Raw genomic sequence first — 22044 nt, 5'->3', positions numbered from 1 at the left:
GGACATATGTGGTATCTGAGATTTGTAGGACTTTTCGTACACGCCACTTACTGACTTACTGTAACGTCCCGTCTCCCCGAGGCCGGGCCCGCTTACATCTGGTTGCTTTCTAGGACATAGACTGTCCTCACAGACCAACACCAGTCTTTTCTGCACACTTTGTCCTCACTCGTGCGCACCCGGGAAGAACTTCCGGGTCGGTCACCCATCCCCAAATTTCTTCGGGCCAAGCACGCTTAACCTCGGAGTTCTTTGGAGACCGGCTTCCGAAAAAGAAGTTGCAACTTGTTAGTATGAGTATCCTATTAATCCTATTAAGCCCCGGGCCGGGGTGTCACATCCTCACCCCCTTAAGAGACCGACGTCCTCATCGGTCAATCCCAAGCCAGGAACGTCCTCTCTTGGCCACATCCCGTACGTCCAGCGCCAGCAGCCCATGTGCCACGTCCGTGCGTCCAGTGCCAACGGCGCATCCCAGATGCCCGTGCACTGACCCGCCACGCGCCCGTGCACATGCCGGTGGCATCTGCGCCCCCACGCGCCCGTGCTCATGCCTCCGCACTTACGCCCGTACGTGCCCGTGAAACCGCGAGAGTCGGCTCGTCACATCCTCACCCCCTTAAGAGACCGACGTCCTCGTCGGTCAATCCCAAGCCAGGAACGTCCTCTCTTGGCCACATCCCGTACGTCCAGTGCCAGCAGCACATGTGCCACGTCCGTGTGTCCAGTGCCAACGGCGCATCCCAGATGCCCGTGCACTGACCCGCCACGCGCCCGTGCACATGCCGGTGGCATCTGCGCCTCCACGCGCCCGTGCTCATGCCTCCGCACTTACGCCCATACGTGCCCGTGAAACCGCGAGAGTCGGCTCTGATACCATTCTGTAACGTCCCGCCTCCCCGAGGCCGGGCCCGCTTACATCTGGTTGCTTTCTAGGACATAGACTGTCCTCACAGACCAACACCAGTCTTTTCTGCACACTTTGTCCTTACTCGTGCGCACCCGGGAAGAACTTCCCGGTCGGTCACCCATCCCCAAATTTCTCCGGGCCAAGCACGCTTAACCTCGGAGTTCTTTGGAGACCGGCTTCCGGAAAAGAAGTTGCAACTTGTTGGTATGAGTATCCTATTAATCCTATTAAGCCCTGGGCCGGGGTGTCACACTTACCCACTGTGATGGTGGATCCGGTTTGAGCTAGCTATGCGCGTCACCAGACCTATCAGGAGTAGGGTAGTGCGGGGGAGGCCCGATGTTGGGGGAGCATGGGCGCTTGGTGGAACTTCGGATGGCAGGGGGAGAGCCACACAACTCCAGGGCGCCCCAACCATGAAGGGGTTGCATCCCAACCTGGGGGGACAGGAATGGTGCCATAGCGGTTAGTGTTGTTTCGGTGCTTCGGAGACAGTTGGAGTAGCTTGCCGGCTGGATTCGGGGTGAGTGGGTACAGGTGTACAACCCCTGCAGGGTGAAATCTATACGTATAGCCGCGTACTCGGACATGTACATTCTCCTACACTTCTGTTACTTCATTTAGAGTAGTAAACCCAGCTTTCTACCTCTCTCTAGTCCACTTTCCCCTGTGGAGTCAGCTGAGGTGCAGGGAGAGGGAGTTCCTGCACCGATCTGGGATGGGTGAGAGACATGTTTATGGATATGTGTAGATATATAAATACTTGTGCTTGCATTGGAAACCTCAACCTATCCTTGGCTACTTTTCATACCTTTGCATCCACTTAAAGCTCGCATACGGATGGTGACGTGAACCTATCCCGTCCTTGGGGATAGTTTGGCAAGATGCAGGATCCGATCAGGAGTTCGACGCCAACACCGACGGATGGTACGATTGAAGCTTAGAAGCCCGTGCTACGCTCAAGTGCTGCCTGTGGAGTTGAAGTTCGAGATGAAGGATGGCCGGAAGACCAGCTACCGTTTCCGTTTTTTGTTTGTTCCATTTAGCCCAATGAGCTTGTAATAAATTCGTACTGCAGATCCTACGGATCTTGTAATAATCAAATCCATGTTTGAACCTATTTTAAGTGAGTATGAACCGATTTACTTCCTGAAATGAGTTCTGTATGTGATAGCTACTGATCCAGGGACTATCACGACGATATAGGGATTCGGGTTCTTCTTTCGAAAACCCGGGTCGTTTCATCAATCAATCGGGCTATTACAAGCAACGGTTCCAAGCATCTACTTCAACAGCAACATGACTCCTCCAGCAAAGATCTTTGTCAGGCCAAAGTCGTCTTCACATAAAAGGGTTCCTTCTACTCTTCCAGAAAACTAGCTTCAAAACAAAAATAAATATGCACTTCAGTAGCAACATGTGAGAAGCGTGGTCAACATGAAAATTGTATCCTCAAAAGTCAAAATATGTGCCCATAACAACTTCCTAAAATACAAACATATAAATGTTCCAGTTTGACGTTATAAATGCTATTTTTAGCATACTTTGTAAAAGTCTTGATTTCTATCATGACATCAAAGACGATTGTTTGAGAATTATATGATCAGGTACCTTGTATCATTGTTGTGGTGCTTTGTTTGGGCAGTTACGGGAATCATGTATCACAACTTGCTTGCATGTCTTGCACATACGTGGCATCCTTTGATTTTTTCTTTTTCTTCTCATTCTTGTTTTGTTGCGCCCCCTTGTCATGATGTCCTTTGATTCTCTTGATCTTACCCCTAGAACGTGTATCACTTGGTGGGAGGATGTCAATTCTATTTGGAATAGAGCAACCAAGGTATGACTCAAACTCCTCCACCTGGCTTCCTTCTTTTCCTGCAACCATCTCCTTGAGTTTCTTCCCAACTGCAATTAATTCATCCCTTAACAGACGCATAGCTACAGATGATTGCTTAGCTTCCAGGACTAGTTTTTCCATTTGGTTACAAGTCTCTGAAAGCAATTTCTGTGTCTCTGGATCATTCTTATTGCTAGTGTTTTCTTCCAACAAGGTGCCATCTGCATCAAACACTTGTGTTTTCTTGCATCCCTGCATAAACCTTTCCAATAAATAATAGCTTGGGAGTTCATTAAGCTTGGCACCTCTTAGAACAGGAATGATATGGCGACATGGTATGCCATGTGTTTCAAACAGCATACAGGAGCATGTTGCAACCATGGTTGACCTGTTGTAGTGTACAACTCTTGGTCTCCGAGAATCTTCAATGATACCAGTTATTTTGACATCACTGTCTTGTTGCACAGTATCAATTAGGCAATGGTCCCTAGCAGCAATCACTTCTATCTGAAACTCCTTGAAAACTTCATGGGTGAAAACCTCACTGCCATGCTTCTCTATCCTCCATTGTGTCTTTAGATTACGGGTTGTGTGAAGGGTAACATTATCCATTTCAAGCTCCTTGTACCGTTGTTCTTCAATAGCTCCATCAAACCTCAGCCAAAACTCTACCAAAGAAAGTTTCCACCCAATCAGACGAGAGAAGAAAGAATTTGCGCTCTCTAACCATGAGGTGGTCCTCAGCAAACCTGACAAAGGTATGTCATTGAAAAAAGCTGGCACCCATGATTTTCGCTGTTCAAACTTTGTTGTGAACCATTCATTTCCATACAGCTCATACTTGGTCGTAATATGTCCCCATCTTTCCTCAAATTCTATTAGTGTCTCGGAGGACCAAACACACCAACTCAAACGTTGGTGGAATTCTTCATCTTCTTTCAATGTCGGTCCAACCTTGTCAACAATTTTCATCAAAATATGCCACATGCATAACCTATGAACAGTTGTAGTAAAAACATCTTGTATTGCAAGCTTTATGCTTGCTGCCTCATCAGTAATAATGAGTTTAGGCGCAACACCTCCCATTGCTTTCAGAAATGTATGAAACAACCAAATATATGACTTAGTCTTTTCATTTGATAACATTGCGGCGCCAAACAATACACTATTCTTGTGGTGATTCACACTAGTGAAGGGTGTAAAAATCATGCCATACTCATTAGTGTTGTATGTAGAGTCAAAAGAGACAAGCTCACCAAAGTGAGCATAATTTTTCCTACAGGTTGTATCAGCCCAGAATACATGGACCAACCTGCCTTGGTCATCCACAACATAGTCGAAATAAAAACATGGGTTTGCAAGGCTCTTTCTACTCAACTGATCAACAAACATCTGAGCATCTAATGACTTTATTAAAACTCTCAAAGCACTATGGTAATTCTGTAAGTCCCTTTTCAGGAATCCAACATTCTCAAACCCCCCTGCACCAACACGAAGGTACCTGTATGCATGTGATGTACCAATGCTTGCTTTGTGGCATGTCAACAATGTGTTTTTGGCACTCAACTTAACCTTTCTGTTTGACCTTAAGAATTGCTACTTTTTAGGGGTCACAAGAACATGTGTATGGACTTCCTCAAAATTTATCACAATGTATTTATCATCCTCAATCCGCTTGATAACAAGCATAGCTCCACATCCACACCTAGTGATTGTTTTCTCATATTTCTTCCGTTTGCTACCAGACTCCATATTCTTCTCATCACGAAAACCTTATTTTGCACAAAAGAAGCGTTTGTAGCAGACCACTCCATCAATAGCCTTGTGCTGCCCAATACGGACTGAAAACCCCACATGATGAGCATAGCATTTGTAGAACTCCTTGGCTAAGTCAACATCTGCGAAAGTCATCCCAATCTTCGGTTTCATGGTGTCATCACAATCTGGAGTATAAGTTGAACCCTACGCCGTACGCAATAGATGTGAAATAGCACAGGGAGACTGAAGATGTAACTTTAATTAATGTTCACATGACACTTACACAGAATGGGATGCTAAAGGTTTTTTGTGGTGTTGTACATTCTCGAGCCAGAATAATAGGGGCAACTGACTCTGCATCAGAGTGTACATCATTAAAATCCAACTGCCTTGCCATGCTCACTTCACCCTCAAGGATCATATTGGCTACAAGATTATAGAATCGATGGGACAAATTGCCAAATAAATAAGGTGGAAGTAATCTAAATTTGTAGCTGCAGACAGAAAAAGAAACAGGTTAAATTAGCATATACTGATTTTACTTGAGCTCAGTATCTTGTGTTATTTGGTAAATCATGTGGTTACTCACACCCCTTAAGTGGCACAAATTCTAAAACTAGCTGTTATGTTCTAAAAGGCTTATTGTGAATCTGTTTAGCATAACCATATTGCTGTTGTACAGGATAAACATTTGCGGTAAATTGCTTACCATAGAACAAGATTAGAACCAAAATAGACAAGAGAGAACACCTCGAAGCTCATGCATGGAGTGTTACACTATGCAACACCTTGAAGCTTAGCAGTTGAACAGGTGCACCAACGAAGAGATGAGAGGAACAATACCTTACTTCTTGGTATGAAGATTGATAGCAGTTGTTATGAACTCATGGGCCACCTCTAAGACGATGACTGTGCTGGTTGGCTGATGAAAAATAGATTTGGAAGGAAAACTAGATCCTTTATACAAGAGAATCGTCAATCCACTTAATCCTAGAGCAGAATCCCTAGACCTAAATTTGGGGAAAAATTTAGAACAACAAGATGTCACATTTGTAATATATATTAGATAAAATCAATTGGGCGCCGTGTGGAAATACCTGTAAAATAGGTGGAGAAGCAATTGCCACCGGCGGGGGAGCAAGTATAGGGATCAATTCGATAGTTCTGGCAGCATTTTGGAAATAGGAACAGTCACACTCTTGCATCCAGACTAGAGAAAGAGGGAACAGGGGAGGCACCATGACCGGTTCTTCCACCATGGCACTGGATGGTAGATGAGAAACTAGGAGCTGGAGGAGGAAGACTCATCCTGCTACAGGAGACCTCCGCTGTGCCACGCCGAATCCCTGCCCATCTACAATCGAGGGGAAATCCGAGATCATTAGTGCTACACCCTGCAAACCAAATGGAGAAGATGGGGAGAAGGTTCGAAGAATACCAGCAGAGCAGCTGGCCGGAGCTGGTAACTGCCGCCGCCAAGATCGAGCTCCACCGTTTGTCACGGCGATGGCTTGGCTCGCAAGGGATTGAGGATGGGGCTGGCGGCACATTTGGGAGTCGACGGAGGGGTGTAAGAGCAGAAGCTGTTGCTGGTGCGGGCGTCTAATTGCAAAATGTATCATCGAGTAGTTGTACCGTTCATTTTCAATTTAATGGTCCACGGTGGTAGTTTCCAGGTTTCCATCTATTACCTAGTTTCCACTACATATAATCCCCCACTATACCAACTATCAGCCGCGAACCCTACATATTAAATTTTTTTATACCACGCACCACCCCGCCTCCCCCGTCCCATTCTCCCTCTCCCCACCGCTTCTTTCCCGTGACGCCCTTTTCCTCCTCCCTCCCCGTGCCGCCTCCTTTCTCCTCCCTCGCCGGCACCCCCAACCTCCTCACTCTCCGGCAGCGCTGCTCGGTCACTGCCCTCCTCCACTCGCGCCCCTCCACCGCACGGCTCGGACTAGCGAAGCGGCCGCGGCAGGGCGGCCCACGCGCGATGCGGCGGAGCGGAGCGGCCGCGGCGGGGTGGCCCGCACGTGGTGCGACTGAGGTGGCCGGCAAACGCATGGCGGGACCCTCCTCTAGCAGCGTGGCGGCGGTTGGGGCGAGGTGGGACGTCAGCCATGTAGAACCGCTATCCTGCTAGAAATAGCGGAAACGGAACCCTCCTCTATTTTAGTATTTGCTTTAGCGTGCTGCGCTGCAACAATTCTTTACTCTACCGCTTAGAGCAGGAAATGTGTTCGCTTGGCTGTGGCTGATGGCTGGTGTTGATTTGTTATGAGAGAATAGTATTTATGACTGGTTGGTAGCTGGTGGCTGGTACTGATTTAGTAGGAGAGAATAGTACTGCTGGCTGGTTGGTTGACAAGGCAAACGAACACAGCGAATATTGTTCCCCGCTGCGAGCAGCCTAATAGGCGTGCACGCCTCTGGGTTAGAGCCCGGGCGGGTGAGCCCCAGCCTGAGTCTCAACAACCAAAGCTAGGCTCGGTCTGCATCGGGTCAAATACTTAGATCTTCTAGACATGTCAATATCTTTTTCATTACAAGCCAAGTAAATTTACGAGATACTGTATATAGTTTTCAAAGCAAATCTACAGGAATGGTTCCAAATCTTCAAAAGTCATTAACAGTTAGGATATCACACGATCTGCAAGATCCTGTCCATAACATCAGCAGGTAGGTCAGAAATATAATAGCATTAATTTCCTGCATTATGTGTCCTCTGTGCGTAGAGTTAGATAAGCCTAGAGTATTAAGGATCGCCCCATGCATATCCTGCTGGATTTTCCTCAAAGAACAGAATGAAAGAAACATGGGCACGGGAGGAACAAGCGGGGAAAGCTATTCATCGCGCGCGTGGGTGGCAGCGGAGCTGTCGCAGAAGCGAGCAACGCGCCTGTTCATCTTCCCCGGCGAGCTCCGGCCAGGGTTCGGGCCCTTCGGGGTTCCGGGTTGCCGGGTCCTGTGGCCTCCGGCGGCCTTAGAAGAGGGGGGAGGGGGGTAGGGAAGCCCGGCGGCGGAGGCGGGTTGTGGGCGGCGGCGGTCGGCGGCGGGGACGCCGCCGGCCGGGGGCGGCGGGGAGACATGCGGTGGGCCAGGCACCGGGCGGGGTAGCACGGGTCCGAGCTGATTAGTGTCGGCGGCGGCGGAGGGCAGCGGCGCCGGGAGCTTCTGCGATGCATCGACGGCAAATCGCACAAAGCGATGAATAGACACCCCCGGAACAAGCACGAGCGAAGTTATTTAGAAATTATGGGTGCCGATGCATCCAGTAAAATGCAAAAAACGATGATTAAATCTAAATTTTCATCATATATGCATCTTTATGATTTACTCTAGCTTCGCCACCGGATTAGAGGTGTCAGCTCTCTGGTACGTATCTGTTCAGCTGGCTGACAAATCAACATCGGTCACCAGCTAATATTATTTTTCTCTTCTAATAAATCAGCACCAGCTATGAGCCACAGCCAATCGAAAAGAGCGTGAAGGCAGCAGGAGGAGCATGTGAAGGCACGAGGTGGCTGTCTGGTGGCCTGTGTACCTTCACAGGCACGCAGAGAGGCAGGTGGCCATAAAATTGGTTGCATGCCGGGGAGCAGTACGGGCGTCTTTCCGTTCGGCCGGTGTCGACTCGGCAGTCCCGCGGACCCATCGTCGTCTCCTCGCCGGCTCGCCGGCGGGCTTTCCGGCGAGAAGGGAAGCGCACGGTGAGGTGAGGATAGAGGTTGAGACCACGAGCTTGTGGTCCTATAGCCTGTAGGACTGTTAGTGTTTGGTTCGTGAGATGGAATGACAAATATGGATAGACGAATTCTACGGTACACTTGATGGGTTTCTCTTCAAATTGAAACGAACGATGATGATAAATCGGAATTTTTCGGTGTGAATTTCGCACGTCAACAATTGAAGTTGACGAAATTCTAGTCCTGCCGCGTCAAGAAAATCATCATTCGTAAGGCTTTGTCGTAGCCACTCGTTGCCGGCCGGTGCTCCGTTCCCAGTGGGTGTGGGTGTGGCCATGTCCATCTGAAACCTCCGCTGCTTACAACCAGATTTCGCGCAGGTCAAGAAAATTATTATTAGTTTTTTTTGTCCAGATTTAGGCCAGGTTTAATTTTCAAAAAAATTCAATATTCCCCGTTAGATCGAATTTTTGGACACATACATGGAACATTAAATGTAGTTTAAAAAATAATTAATTATATAGTTTAGCTGTAAATGATGAGATGAATTTTTTGGACCTAATTAGTTCATGACTGGACACTAACTATCAAATAAAAATAAAAGTGCTACAATAGCCGAATTCAAAAAATTTCACGAACTAAACCATGCATGTACCGATATATTGATGTGACGAGGTGTAAAAATTTTAGGAGAAAACTAAATAAACACTTTGTTTTGTGACCAATGATCTGAAAGAAATCAGACACACTTTCAAACACTGCAGGCCGTTCGGCTGGCTGGCTGGCCGGTGGCTGGGCTGATTTGGCGTGAGAGGAAAATACTGCTGGTTGGCTGATTAGCTGGTGGCTGAGCTGATTTAGCGTGAGAGGAAAACACTGTTGGTGCTGTCTGAGCCAGCCGAACAAGGCGCATCGCCTCAGTTGCTGCATGCTCTCGATCCGTACATCCGCCTCGGTTGTCTGTTCCGAGACCGTACAGCACCCTCCCCCCCCCCAAAGCAGGTAATTGCTACGCGTACATGCATGTGGCTTCGGGTTTTTAGTGTTGCAGCAGACAGCTTTCTTCTGTCTGACTGTGGGCCCGAGACGTGATTTACTTGCACGGGAGGGCTCGAGCACCGGGTGTCCGTAGCATTTTCTATTGGAATTTATATTTTGTCAAGTACAGGAGGAAATGTCCCTTGTATATAAACATTTTTTAAAATTAGGCACACGACGACCGCATGGTTTGTCAAACTAACTGGTTAACCACCACAAACGAGAGGAAAAAAAGCTCTAGTATAACCACATTCAAGGGGGCCACGAAATTGAAAAGATTTGCCCATTCAAAACAATTTATTACTCTACAAGTTCTATTTACAAATATTGTTGGAGGGACGCCTTTCTGCTTAGGATGCTAGTACCGATATGAGCTAAGCTATTGCGAAATACTACAGGTACCAAACAACAATGCTCTTTTGGATTGTTATATTTGATCCTTGGGAACAGGGGTTGTGTTGTTGCTTCTCTCAAGTTGAAATGTTTGATTACGGAGTGAATAAGTCAAGAAATCCAAGGAAGAATCAATGCATGGTGAAAAGAAGTAATAGATGACAATATACCATCAGACGCTGGAGCATCACAACATTGAGCAACTACCATGTAAACTTTTTTATATGCCAGGGTTTGTTCAATTCTTGCACATTAAAATGGTACAACCATGGAAAGCTGAAGAAGTATTACAAAGTGATGGCATGAACCTAAATGTAAAACACAACAACCAGTATTAGAATACAATGCCACAATTACCCCAATATCCTACTGAAAAATGCAAAAATAGAAATATGGCCCACTAAAAGAAATGGAACATTTAGCTTTTTAGATATGAATAAGATGTCAATGTTGACACATATACCTAGAACCTATCTACAACCTAGATGTCACAAAGTTTCTTTAACAAAGGGACCGTGAATATATTCATGTTGCCACCTAACATATATTTGTTCGAAAAAGTAAAGTGTGAAAATGATAAAGTTTTAAAATTGGAAAATATGAGAGAGATCGTGGATGACAGCGCAACACGCCGTCTCAAGAAGATTATTTTTTGAAAACAATATATATTCCATCCTTCTCTAAGGGACTGACAATTGAGTCTTTTAAACTCTAAAAACAAAATAGTAAAAAAGAAATTTTCACTCATTCTTTTGATTGGAATATCTAAGAGCCGCTATCATTCTAGGACAGGGAGAAGTTGAAATGTCAAATACAATAGATCTTATTACTCACAAGCTATAGAACTTGAGTTCAAGTACCAGCCACGACTAGAAAAGACTTGTTTTACGGATACTCGTGGAGGTCTAACTTGGACTTGAACAAACTTGATAAATCATATTTGATGTTAATCATGGGTTACACTTGGGCCGGGTTTCTTGGAAGGTATATGTTCAACAAAATTTATGTGGTTAGAATATATACTCCACCACAAGTTTAGCAGCCCAACTAGTATATAATCATCTACCCAACTAGAGTCAAGAGTGCACACGACTCCAACAAAATACAATGTCAATTGTTGAGTATCCTTTTATCCTAAAACAATTACACTGGACACTACATAAATTATTATATGCCAATTGTTGATGGTGTGCCACTCATATAATCTAGTATCAAAGTGATAAATGACTACAATTTTTCCATAGCTTCAAAATCCTATATCTAGACCGTTGTACCTGAATTGCCAAATTGCGCATACGCTGAACGATATACTACTACAAACATAAATGATTAACAACTGATTTCCTTTATAAATTTCATGCGTGATACTACACAAACAATTCAGCCCGTTTGGATGGCTGGGCTGGTGGCTGGGCACAGTTCCAGCTGGTAGGCACAGTTCCAGCTGGGAAGGTCCAGATTCAGCCGTGCCAGCCGTTTCCACCAGTCGTGCCAGCCGTTTCCACCCAATCGTGCCAGCCGTTCCACCCATTCGAATAGGTGGATTGTATGCACCTACTAGGATGGTGCATCTTAAAGATAAAATAGTACTAAGGTGATAAATGAATATCTTTTTCTTGAGATTTTCATATCGGATATGATATAGATGAATGTATGCCAATCAGGAAGTGACGCATCACGACAAATAATCTATTACTACAATGATAAATGCGTATCCCTTTCCTTGAATCCTTGAAATCGGATACGATATAGATCTTTGTATGCCAGCAACTAGATGCCCCCATTGAGTTATAAATACTCACCTAAGGGCAAATTTTTTCAGAGAGACGAAGCAAAGGTTGATGGGAAATCTCAACTAGGGAAAGAACTATCGTTTAGTTTCACTCCTTAAAGCACAAATAGAAATCCTAATATACAGAGTGATCCTCAAGAAGGTGTGTTGCACCATTCTCTTTTCTTTATTTTTACAAGTTTAACACATATTTGGCTACTTTTTTCTTCCTATATTATAGCACTTTGTGGTTCTACCTTTCCAAAAGACTACCTGACTCATTTCATGAACTTGAGAATCCCTTTTTCTTTTGGAGTTTATACCTAGAATTATGATAGAGTGCATTTATGTTATTTCAAGATCCGAGTGTATTTAGACTCACGAGCTACTTGTAAAGTTCCGAATACTGCTCCGATCTAAATAGTTACTGCTATAATCCTACTAGAATGCATGATTTTTAAAATGATGAAACTCTTTTTTACCATTTGGGTTTTCACTTTAGGAAAAAACATAAAATCTATTTTTACACTACTACTAATATTTTTTAATGTATATAAAAAGCTAATGGTCAAACGTGCATGTTTATTTCCAAAAAAACCCAAATAGCATGCTCAGTGGAATTATAAATAAATAAATAAATTGGCCATATGAAAAAGAAGGACGGTGGCATTCCTGAAGTATTCGTTAAAAGAGGGGACCAAACGTTGGCACATTCCCCGATACAATCAACAAGACAAAAAAGCCGGTGTTTAGTTTGAAAAAAAAATCTACAGCACCTCTCACGTCAAATCTTCGAATACATGAATATTAAATATAATTAAAAAAATAATTAATTATACAGTTCAACTGATTCCTATGAGATGAATCTTTTAAACCTAATTAATACATAATTAATTATTAATTATCAAATAATAATGAAATGTGCTACAGAATTAAAACACAAACTTTTTCATCAACTAAACACACCCAAAAGGAGGGGTAAGAAAGAGAAAGAGAGATTGAAAAAAAATACTAGAGTTGGTGTAGGATAGCACAGGCCCCAGAAAAAATCACTCCATTTCCTCGCCCAACGCGCTCTCTCTATCTCTCTACCTCTTTTTCTCACTCTAAAAGCAAATACACGCCCCCCTCTCTCTCTCCTCGTCCCTCTCGCGCTGCTGCTGTTAATGGTTCAGCCTTTGGCTTGGTGGAGAACCAGATGCCTTTGATGTGGGAGTGGTTGGTGTTTCCTTCTCTCTCCTTTAATTTTTTTTCTGCGATTTCTTCTCACCCCTATCTCATCTCTCGGGAGAATCGCTGTGCGGGACGAGGAGAGAGAAAGTGGTGGTGGGATAGATAAGTCTTGTTTGGTTTTGTTACAATATTACTTTGATCACTAATTATGGTGTCAAATAAAATTAGTTTATAAAACTAACTTCAGAAACCCGCGCAAGTGACTCTGAAGAATCTAATAAAACCTTTGACCACGCGATTAGAGGATGATCACTGTAGTATTATTATAGCAAATCATCTATCAATTACCGTCATTAAATTCGTCGCGAAAAATTACACTCATCCATAAAAATATTTTACAAATAAATTTTATTTAGTATTTCATACATACGAGATTTTTTTTCCGAAAAACATGTGCGCTAGGATTCTTGCAAAACGAAAGAAGGTCATAGCAAGCCAACAACAGCAGCCCATTTCTTCCCCCTTTCCTCCCCTCTCTCTCTCCTCCTCCCCCTCCCTCCCCCATCCTGCTCCGCTCCCAGTCCTCCAGCCAGACAGAAATCGAGCCTCCCACCACCACAGAGCTCCGAGCTACTCACCATCCTCCTCGTCTGCTCGCTGCGTAGATCTGCCGGCAGGATGCTCGCTTCCTCACGCCCGCGGCCGGGGGAACGGGTGTGAAGAAAGGTGAGAGCGGAGGACTCTCTGGTTTAGTGGTGGTACGGTGTTCTTCCGAGTTCTTTCTGCGTGATTTCCTAGGTTGTTCTTGGCTTCCTCCACCCGAATCCGCGGTCTTTTTCCTGGTTCTTGCGCGTCGCTCCCCCCTTCTTCTCCTCTCGCCGCCGGAAGACTGGCATCTGCGGACTGGATCTCTCTTTTGGAGTTGGGATTTCTCGTATTTCTCTCGCTGATTGGGAGCTCTAGATCTCCGCTGTTTTTCTTTCCTCACTTGATGCGCGTGCTGCTCGTGGCAACCGGCAGAGATTCTCGATCCCTGCATCTGCTTTCTCTAGATTTCGTGCGGATTAGGTCCCGTGCTCGAGCTCCTTTGCTACCCATGGCTCATCCTCCTCCAAGCCACAGAAATCCCTATTAGGCCAGCGATTAAGAGCAGAAAATCCTTCCTTTTCTTGATTTCTCTCTATATTTCTCGTTGATAAGCTCCCTTTCCTCTTTTTCTTCTTTCGCTATTTATTTCCCCATCAAGAAAGCACTACCATACAAGCTACCCTCCAGTGCTTGGTGACTGTTCATGTCTCGTGCACTGCTGCTCCCTTTCTGCGAATCTTTCGCGAGAGCTGCATGATCCGCGTTGGCTTCTCCTTAATCTGCTCCTAGACTAGCCTCCACTTCCTGCCGTCGGATGATATTTCATGTGCTTCGAGCTAATCTGAGATCAGCTTCCTCCGCGCCTCCTCTCTTCATCCTCCCATCCGTATCTCTCATGCAACATCTATCTACATAAAATCATGCTGTTAGATTCCCCAAGAACAGCCTGTTTGATGTGTGGGCATGAAATAACATGGGGCCTTGTTTCTCTCTGCAGGTGCCTGTTGAGGTAGTGGGCGGCCAAGGAAGCAAGTTTCTTGCTCTCTCCACCTGTTGAACTTACCAACTTGGTATGCTGAAGTGCGAGGATAAGAGCAGGCCCAATTGCTTCACAGCTCTTGGGTTCTTGGTGCCGACTGTAGCAGCAGCAGATCTGGGGGGAGTACCGAACGCGTTCATCAGATGTTATCCAGTGAGCACCCTTCAGGCCCCTCATGTTCCTCCAAGTCTGGTGGCCCGGGTGTGAGCGCTGATCCGGCGAATTCCGCGGCAGAGGAGCCGGCGAGCCAGGATCCCAGAGATCTGGTCCAACCGTATCCCAAGTTCTCCATAAGGTGAAAAAGAGATGCATCTATGCCTTTGATTCAGTACCTTGGGAGATGGATTATTTTCGGTGTTTAACTTCTGGATCTCTGTCTTTCTGATGCGTCGATTAATTATTGGCTGCTTGGTTTAGGGGTCGGATTGTGTATGAATGGTTGCTTTCAGTGTTAATCCGTGTTATTGTCCGGGGGTGTTTAATTAGTTTAATTTCCTGTTGATTAAAATAAAAAGTGGGCCTTTTTTTCACCCCCAGAATCTGAAAATAAAAGGATGCTCCTTTGATGAATCTTTGTCCACTGCCTACTATTGTTTTCCTTTTCCATACTTGGTGGTTCTGCGATAAACAGGCAGGCGACATATTTTTGTAGATTTCAGTTTTGATATGACAGCATGTTCAGTTGTTCAGTAGGACCATGTTGATGTTGTTTTCTCTCTTCTTTTCAACATTTGCGGATGGTTTGAATCTTATACAATTTGGCAACACTATACATGGAGTGTTCGTCGTCTAGGTATGTATTAGCATATGCTAATGGGTCCATGTTTCTGTCTCTATTTTCAGAGATTATGTTTTTGCTTCAAGGAGCAAAGGTGTCAAGAGAAGCTGGCCTTTCCATCCAAACTCGTTGCAGCTTTGCCTGAAGCGAGGTGTGAAGGATCCGCTGCCTCCATTTGAGCCACCTGATTTGATCCGGTCTCTGCCATTAAATACTTTCACAGACGTTGTGCAATCTGCTGCGTGTTCAGAAGCCATCGCTAGTGCTGGTCTGGTGAAGACTAGAGATGCTGGTTCGTCAAATGAGGATACAAATGATATCAACTTCCAGTCATGCCAACCACTAGATGAGTCACTTGGACCTTCACCATACACATCACCGGAGGATGGGAAATCTGGTATCGACCAAGTGGGAAGTACAAATGAATCAGACCATACTGATGAAGCTTTACCAATAGATCTGCAAGATAATAGCTGTACGAAAGCAAGTCGACGAACTGAGATTGCCGTGCCCTCGTGGCCATCAAGAAATCTTGACTCATCGTGTGATCCATCTGAAAAGAAGAGCAAGTTTGTAGTCAAGTTAGACACCCCGACAGATATTCGGCGTACAGAAGACATAGCATCTAACTCTAGCTCAATTTCAGATCCGATGGCTTCAAAGACTTGTCCTGTTTGCAGAGTGTTTGCTTCTACCTCAAACACCACATTGAATGCCCACATAGATCAATGCCTTTCTGCTGAGTGTAATACTGAGCTCGTTGAAACAGTCTTTGTGAAACCTAAAGTCAAGCCAAGAAAGAAGCGATTGATAGAGGATATATACGAGACTTCCCTTCCATGCACCCTTGAGGACCTTGATCGGAGGAATGGCACTAATTGGGCAGTTGAGTTGGCTATGTCCACAGTGAGCAAAGAGGTTTGCACTGAGAACCTAAGCCCAGAAGTGGTACCGTCTGACCGAAGAGATGATGAAAGAGAAGGAGATGTCTATGTTGATTCTAACGGCATAAAAATTAGAATTCTGTCCAAGTGTAGCGATGCACCCTTGGTGTCAAGGGATGATCTTGGTCCAAGGAAAGTTGCAAAGCATGAGATTGGAAAAGGAATACTCATGAGCAAAAAGATACAGAAATCGAAAATGTTGAAGAATAAGAAGCTCAAGATACATGGAAAGAAGTACAACAAAACAAACCATTTGAAGTCCCAGGTAGTGTCTTTGAACTTGCGCTACAGTTTGTATTTCACCTTTACTCTTACTGTGTTTATTGACTGGTTAATGTAGCCGTGCACCATTATTCCATGGAATGCATACTCCTATTTTTAGGCCTCTTAGACTGCAGTTCATAACGTTTGGACGCATGCGGCTTTATGTTCTATAAACTTGCTACCTATTGTCTCGTTTTAACTCCCCATGTCATACAAGATTTGTAAGAACAGATATTAGACGGATATTTCGCTGTTTAATCCCAGATCGAGTAGCAAGGGTTTAGGCAACCGGGTTCTTAACTATGGAACCCATTTTTTTTAATTGTTACGAAGTCCTGTGTTTCATAGATGTTAACAGTTGCCGCGTCATTTTACTGAAAAATACTTTCAGGTTGTAGAGGCAACAGCCTTTAAATTTAACTTTTTTAACTGTGTCATTCTGCTTGAGTTAATTTATGCTTCATATTAGTTTTAACATGCCGTGTTTTGGGTGGATGTGAATATATCTCTTGTTATGTTAGGTGTAAAATGTTCCTCAATTGCATATGATAATAGTTTGCTGTGCAGTCAATGTCATTTTAATTGTTTTTATAAAAAAAATTGCACCTTTGATTTATTGCTGTGAGATTGTAGGTTCCAGCATACCCGCATGATAATATCAATGAGGAAACCTCGGAGGAGGAGCGACATCTGCGGAATCCTTCTGAAAGCACCAGCAATTGTGGTTCAGGCACTATGCGGCAGTGGGTGGGCTCCAAACGCTCAGATATTACCAAGAATTCTACCAGAAAGTTCAGTGATAAAGTGGCATCTGGAGCCCAGAGATTCAGTGATTCCCAAATTACAGAAAGTCCTGCTGGGGTGTTTTCTTCCGAGTCACCAGAAGACATGGCCACTACCTCAGAAGCCATTGGTGTTGAGCAGAGTAATGCAAGATTGCTCAGATCGATTCCTACATGGTTATCAAAGACCCCTTTGCAGAGTGGCATTATGCCAAAAGTACCTAGATCAGCAGCAGCTCTTGCAAAGAGGAAAATTAAGGAGATTGGAAGGCGAGAAGCTAATAAGCTAGATAATTATGATATAGTGAGGAATCCCACCTCAGCTAAAAGATCTGAAGCTAGGAGTCTTTCTTTCTCCACTGCAGGACCAAGCAATGGACCAAACAGGTTAGTGCCTACATCTAAGAAGATCCGGAAGCACCGATCTCTGTTGAGGACTGGCAAGCGCGCATTTTCACCTTCTACCATTCATGGTTTTGGCCAAGACCATGAACCTGATACCAGACATGTAAACAAGAAGTTTAGGATTTCTAATAATGAGGGCCCCAAGAAGTTTTTGAAGCACACAGAAGAGGATACAGCGGATAATGACTATTCTTTTGGAAGTGACATGCCAGAAATGGGACAGCAGGATGATCAATATGATGTCACACAAGAAACAGAGGGTACACAAATGTATTATGAGCGTGAAGAACCTGAAACTGATCTGCCATATGATTCAGTATCCAGAAGTAATCCTGCTGATTGTCAAATAAGTGATGGTTCTCTGAGTCCTGAAAACTACAGAGCAGCAGGCGATGTTTTGGTTGAAGGCTATAGTATAGCTGTGGAGGATCCAAGCTCCAGTAAGCAATTAGCACATCATGGCCATGAATCCAACAGTGCTATCAATAATGAGATGGAGGAATGGCAGATTGATCCGGCTTCAACAAAGGAATCGAGTGCTTGCTTGACTAATAACAGAGACATGGGTCCTGGAGCTCCTCAGGATAACTCATCAATAACGTCAAATAGAGAAGATTCCAACCAAGAGCATGGTTTGCCATTTGGACGGGACTCGCTGGGCTCTCCTATTTCTACTGCATCAACTATGTCTCCTGCAGCTGCTTTGAAGGATTCAAGGATTAACGAATCAGAACCAGGTCCTTCTACTGGTAGTGGTAGAACTGTTGAAGAGCGAACCACTGGGAGCTTAAATCAAGAAACAAAATCTATACTTTTGGCAAGAGAAGGTGAACAACTGCCTAATGAGAAGCCTTGCTGTTGTTCTTGTCTGGAGAATATTTCCAGAGAGACTCATCAAAGTGCAGTAGTCAGACCACCAATGTTGAATTTTACTGGAAAGCAGGTTCCACAATTGCACATTGGTTTAAGGGCATCATCGTCTTTCAGCACATACCAAAGAACCACCACAAGGCCCAACCCTTGCTTAGATACACATGATCATCTTTTAGCGGCTAAGGTTTCAGCTGAATCTGCTTTGAACCTCTCATCTTACACAACAGATTGTATGGGCTCCTCATTACAAAATCAGCTTCCTTCACCATCAAATCCTATCTTGAGACTGATGGGTAAGAATTTAATGGTGATGAACAACGAAGAGAGTGTGCATCCTCAAACACCAAGTTCAGACTATGTCTTGAGAGGGAATTATGTGGCGCCTGTTGGTTTTGTGCCTCCAAACTACCAACATCTCAGTAATTCAGCATTTATCAACACACCTCCAACCACAGCAAGTCACCAATTTCCTTTACCAAGTGTTCAGGCCGGCAGCTTTGTTGGTCCTCCATTGCATGGTGGTTCTGTGATGCAATCTGACAATCATGCTCAGCAGAAGGCCTACAGAAACATTGTGCCAGTCATGCATCATCCAACTTACATGATGAAAGAAGTGATTGTGATCGATGATTCTCCTGAACGCAGAAGTGAGCCACAAGTTAGCATGCTTCTCCCCCCTTCCCCGTCACCGACAACGATGTCAGTACCAAACATTATGCCACCCCGGCCATTTTACTGCCTTCCATCACAAAGCCCAATTTTGCCAAGGGATAGGGCTGTTGGATCCATGCCTGTATACGCAAACGTTGGCCCAATGGTTGGTGTCGGCTCATCAAGTCAAGGAAGCCAAACAGAAGTAGCCAATCCTTACATGCAAAATCCATTCTTCGTCCAGTCTCCAACTGGTTACATGAACCCGCCGGTGTACTATCCACAGAATTTGCGGTGATAGTTTCTCAGTAACTCAAATGACCAGGAGAACTCCATTTAGCTTGCCTGTTATCACTGTCAAAGTGGGGGGGAAATGAGAGTTTCGTGATGGGTCTAAAATACTGAGATTAGTGAACCTGCGTGAGATGTCTGACTTTCATGAGGATTTTCGCATAGGTTGCTTCTTCAGTTTTTTTTTTCACCGTAAAGGTAAACATGTTTGCCATCAAAAGTATTTAATTACATCCTGCAAAGTTGCAGTAAATTATAGTATGCAATTCCAATAGTTCCCCAAAGGAATATATCTCAGTATTTATCGAAGAAAGTAACACCTTACATTCCCAATAGCATGTTTTTCCCTATCTTCTATGTTCTTTTCTTTTCACTCTGTTCTGTGAATGGTTGCCCATCAGCTTATTATGAGTGTTGATAGTTGATGCGAGCTAAAAATAGTGATATACTGATATTGCACTGCATCATACAAGGAAACCAACAGGTGGACTTTCTGTAGGTGTGCTGCAAAGGTTTCTCTGATGAACCAACATGTGTAAGCCAATTTTAGAGCTTTGCATATCCTTAGTGAGGCCAGGTAAAGTTAGGCGGAAAAGATCACAGGGGATTACTCTTCGAAACACTGTCAAGAGTTTCAGAGTAACCACAACGGTGGAAACCTTGGGTCACGTATCGTCTCATCACTCATTGTGCCCGGTAGCCTCTTCAGATGGCATTGTCTGTAGAACCTGAACACTGTTACACTTGCAACGATTTATTAAGATCGTCTTAGGAACAAGCAACCGCATGTGATACTAGAGAACATAAAGCCCAACAGATTGGCTGCATCCTCTGAAAAGGCGCTTCCTTTTGCCGACTCTGATTGCAACTGATCTGCTATGCGATGCCCTTCATATTCAGCGCCGAACAAGCATCGATCCTGTTCCTTCAGGTTATGCAGGTTTTGGTGGCTTTGATGCATTTGTCCTTCGGAAATTTTGACATATATCGAAATCATGAAATGGCCTGCTAATTCAGTAATGCAAAGGTTAGGTACATTCTTGTCTGCTCGGCGCTATCTATTTGACTGTTTGTGTAGCTGCTACACAAACAGCTCTGTAGCTCCGTTTGGAAAAGTAATGGGCAGCATCCTCGCAAAAAAAAAAAGAAGAAGAAGAAGTAATGGGCAGTAGTAGCTAGGAAGAAAGCGACAGAGCAGAGCGAGCTGCAGCGAACCGGCGCCGGAGCGAGCAAAGCAACTAGCAAAGTGATGGCCGCTGCTTTCGCGCCGCGGCGTGGGGAACGACCGTGGCGGTGGCCGGCTCCGCGCGGTACCAGCTCCGCAGCCTTTCTCCCCGCTGCTGCCTGCTCCTCGTCCTCCGGCAGCAGCATCGCCCTGTACCGGCCAGTACGGCGCCAATGGATTGGAGGGCCTCTGTCCGCAGCGCACCCCGATCGGAACAGCCAGCAGACGGTTAGACCGAGGCCGGCCGGCTGGTTGGATGCCGGATGGCGGGCCGGTGCGCGACCGGGTGAGCGAGCGAGCTCGGCACCCGACGGCCGCCGCCTCGCCGAGCCGGTGAGGCGGGGGAGCAGCAAACAAACACGCCGCTGCCCCGTGGCTGGCTGCCTTGGTTTTCCGTTCCGCCGGGACGGGACGGGACGGATGGTCCCCGAGGCTGCCGATCCCAACCAGCCGCCTACCACTGCAAAGACAGACCGATGCCTCGCGGCGAGCGCTCCGCACCGGCAGCCACGACGACGCCATGATGAGCCGCCGCGGCTACCTGTTGGCGCCCGCACGCCGCACTCGATTAACGGAGCTGGGCGCGGCGATCCCCCCCCCCCCCCCCCCCCCCCCCCTCTCGCTGCGCGTTGAACAGTAGGGACCAACCAATGCTGCCGCTGGCTGCAGACGGACAGGGCGGGGAAAGGGGGGACGAGCGAGAGCGACGGCCGTGGGGTGGGGTCTCCACTCCCCAGGCCCACAGCCCGCGTGTCGTGTCCAAAATAATGCCCCGGTCGACGTTGCTTTATTTGGTCACCATGTGTCCATGTCGATCACATGGCCATGGTGATTTTTGCCCCTCTTCAGCCCAAGGCTTGCAATTCTCTTGGATTTCTACTTTCATTCGGATGTTTTGGCTAGGGTAGTAAAGAATTTTAATTTTTAATCTAGATAATCTAAGCATCGGATCGGACTTTATATAATTTTGAACTAAAAATATTAAACATCAAATTGGATTGTAAAAAGAGCATTAAAATCATGATCTATTACCACTTCTAGTTTTGGGCTCTCCTTCGCCAGGTACCTGTATACTGTAGCGGGAGCAGCATCGCACAGGGCACCGACCGACGACGTGCTCGGCGTCCGGGAAGGGCGGCAAGCCCGCGAGCGCATTCACAGTAGCACAGTGCCCGTCCACACAAGTGGTCACCTCGGATGCCATTTGGGAGTAGCGCGCCACCAACCAGTGGCCATGCCGACGGCGAGACACGCCGTCAGTTGGTTGGAACGTATGTTAGGCCAATTTTAATGGAGTTTTACGAAGAGTATTAATTTTGTGACATAGCAAGAGGGAATTTTATGGGATGAGAGAGGAGTTTCATCCCTATGTAATTCAGTTGGTATAGTTATCTAGTTTTCAATTTTGCTAACTATACTGTGAAATTGTGCACAGAGACTGGTCTTACCGAACAAATACAAATCTTCCGAAATTTAGGATGTATGCCTGTTTTTCCATAATCCTCAGCTAAAACAAGCAGGGCTTTGCGCCATGGACTGGCAGCCGGCAACATCAAGATGCAGCTTCGGCTGAGACTTGATCTGCAAAGTTCAGGCCACACGATTCAAAGGAAATATGTGGACGTGTACCAC

The 22044-nt window shown here is 45.5% G+C and overlaps 1 protein-coding gene across 2 annotated transcripts; it reads left to right on the top strand.

Moving 5' to 3' along the window:
• The first annotated feature begins 13077 nt into the window (after positions 1-13077).
• LOC120683602 lies at positions 13078-19520 on the top strand. 2 transcript variants are annotated; one of them, XM_039965689.1, is made up of 4 exons: positions 13078-13298; positions 14158-14494; positions 15043-16186; positions 16819-19520. In XM_039965689.1, the coding sequence occupies exons 2-4, from the start codon at positions 14343-14345 to the stop codon at positions 19192-19194; spliced, it is 3672 nt and encodes a 1223-aa protein (XP_039821623.1). In that variant the 5' UTR covers positions 13078-13298; positions 14158-14342; the 3' UTR covers positions 19195-19520. The 2 variants fall into 2 exon arrangements, with proteins under 2 accessions (XP_039821623.1, XP_039821624.1); XM_039965690.1 differs by having other exon boundaries at positions 13078-13330.
• The last annotated feature ends 2524 nt before the right edge of the window (positions 19521-22044 follow it).

Source organism: Panicum virgatum, chromosome 7N (genome assembly GCF_016808335.1).
Source record: "Panicum virgatum strain AP13 chromosome 7N, P.virgatum_v5, whole genome shotgun sequence".
NCBI lineage: Eukaryota > Viridiplantae > Streptophyta > Magnoliopsida > Poales > Poaceae > Panicum > Panicum virgatum.
Note: the sequence above shows the minus strand (reverse complement) of the source record. Positions and strands in the feature narration are given on the sequence as shown.